The sequence below is a fragment of the Myotis brandtii genome, unplaced genomic scaffold (assembly GCF_000412655.1).
Source record: "Myotis brandtii unplaced genomic scaffold, ASM41265v1 scaffold115, whole genome shotgun sequence".
In the NCBI taxonomy this organism is placed as follows: Eukaryota; Metazoa; Chordata; class Mammalia; order Chiroptera; family Vespertilionidae; genus Myotis; species Myotis brandtii.
The window spans coordinates 16,989,467-16,991,629 of NW_005353967.1; the positions used below are offsets into that span (position 1 = coordinate 16,989,467).

The following is a 2,163-nucleotide window of genomic DNA, read 5'->3' on the forward strand; positions in this document are numbered from 1 at the left end:
GTATCCTTTAAGAAGAGGAAGAAGAAGAAAAAGGTAAAGATACAAATCATGAACAACAAATACACATCTATCAACAAGTGAATCTAAAAATCAAGTGAATAAATAATCTGATGAACAGAATGAACTAGTGATTATAATAGAATCAGGGACATAGAAAGGGAGCGGACTGACTATTCTTGGGGGGGAAAGGGGTGTGGCGGATGCGGGAAGAAACTGGACAAAAATTGTACACCTATGGATGAGGACAGTGGGTGGGGAGTGAGGGCGGAGGGTAGGGTGGGAACTGGGTGGAGGGGAGTTATGGGGAAAAAAGAGGAACAAATGTAATAATCTGAACAATAAAGATTTAATAAAAAATAAAAATTAAAAAAAATAAAAAATACCATTGGGATTTTGATGGGGATTGTATTTAATCTGTATATTGCTTTGGGTAATATGGCCATTTTAACTATGTTGATTCTTCTAATCCACGCATATAGAATATCTGTCCATTTCTTTGTATCTTCTTTAATTTCATTTAATAATGTCCTGTAGTTTTCAGTGTATAGGTCCTTCCACCTTTTGTTAATTTTATTCCTAGCTGTTTTAATTTTCTTGCAACTGGAACTGTTTTTTCCATTTCTTTTTTTCAAATTTTATTGTTAGTATATAGGAATGCAATAGATTTTTGTATATCAATTTTGAAAGCAACAAATGAACAAATGAGAGACATATGTAATACTCTTTGTAATACTTTAAGCAATAAAACAAAATTTTTAAAAAAGAAGTAAGAGAGTTTTCTAGCTTAAAAAAAAGCAACTGCAAGATAAAAATTCACCAATACTAAAAAGTAAAGTTCTTTACTTGGGGTAACTATACACTGACTCAATGTCCCAAGCATAGATTTATCTATAAGGTCTATAGCATACCTGGTAGAAAAATATAATTTCATAGCATACCTGAAAGTCTCAGTTGAAGAGTTTTTTGCTTGACTCTCACAGTCAAGTATTGTGGGTAAAATCTTTTCTGGTATCTTATACATGTCATCTTTGTGCTTTGTATATTTGCCTACTTTAATTCTGGATGATCTCCTTAACACAGATGGAGGGTCCTGGTCAGAGCTATTTTCCACTGGATTTGAATTTCTCTTATTATTTAGTGGATCACAAGAGATTACATTTTGATCAACCAATGTCTGCAATACAAATGGATTTGGATCTTCTAGAGTCTGTAATAAAATATAAATAAATACATATTCAAATAATTACAATGATACAAAAATATTAAAACTAGGAGAAATAAGTTTTATCTTGTCCTTTGAGTACATGAAAATGCCTCTTACAAGTTGAAAGTATAAAAACCCAGACATATGTGAATATAATGAAAATGTATGTAATCCTACATAATAAAAGAGAAACATGCAAATTAACCATCCCTCTGCTACGCTCAAGCCACGCCCACAAGCCAATCAGGAGCGAGTAGGCAAATTAACCCAACTAAGATGACAGCAGCCACGGAGCTGGAGTGAGCAGGAGGCTTGGGCTGCCCCGGTGATGGAGGAAGCCAAGCTTCACACCTGCCCTGGCTGGCCCTTGGCTCCGCTCAAGGCTACAAAGTTTCAATTATAGAAGATAAATAAATCCCAGATACCTGCTTCCAGCTGGCTGTGGCCTCTGCTCAAGGAGGGGCTGGGACCTGGGCTCAGCCGGACCTGCCGCTCAATCAAGGCTACAAAGTTTCAATTATAGAAGATAAATAAATCCCAGGAAAAGAAAGAAAAAAGAAAAAAAAGGAGAGGCTAGGAGCTTGGGTCTCCGGGGGGCATGGCCAGCCTGAAACCGGCCATCAGCCCCTCACTCAGGCTGGCCACACCCCCATGGGGTGAGGGTCCCCACTGTGGGGCTTGACCAGCCTGAAAAAGACCCTCAGCCCCTCACCCAGGCTGGCCAAGCACCCCAGCGGGACCCCCACCCTGATCCAGGTCACCCTTCAGAGCCAACCAGCCGGCCCCCACCTGTGCACCAGGCCTCTATCCTATATATTAAAGGGTAATATGCAAATGGACCCTAACAGCAGAACAACTGGGAATGACTGGTCACTATGACACACACTGACCACCAGGGAGCAGACGCTCAATGCAGGAGCTTCCCCCTGGTGGTCAATGCACTCCCACAGGGGGAGCTC

The 2,163-nt window shown here is 40.1% G+C and overlaps 1 protein-coding gene across 1 annotated transcript in view; it reads right to left on the minus strand.

Annotated features, from left to right (window-relative positions):
• The window catches only part of ANKRD31 (ankyrin repeat domain 31), a 150,344-nt gene that overhangs the window by 106,886 nt on the left and 41,295 nt on the right, over positions 1 to 2,163 (minus strand). Inside the window, exon 8 of the mRNA XM_014549846.1 lies at positions 939 to 1,207. Within this exon, the coding sequence (XP_014405332.1) occupies positions 939 to 1,207 (269 nt within the window). The remainder of the gene's footprint in view (positions 1 to 938; positions 1,208 to 2,163) is intronic.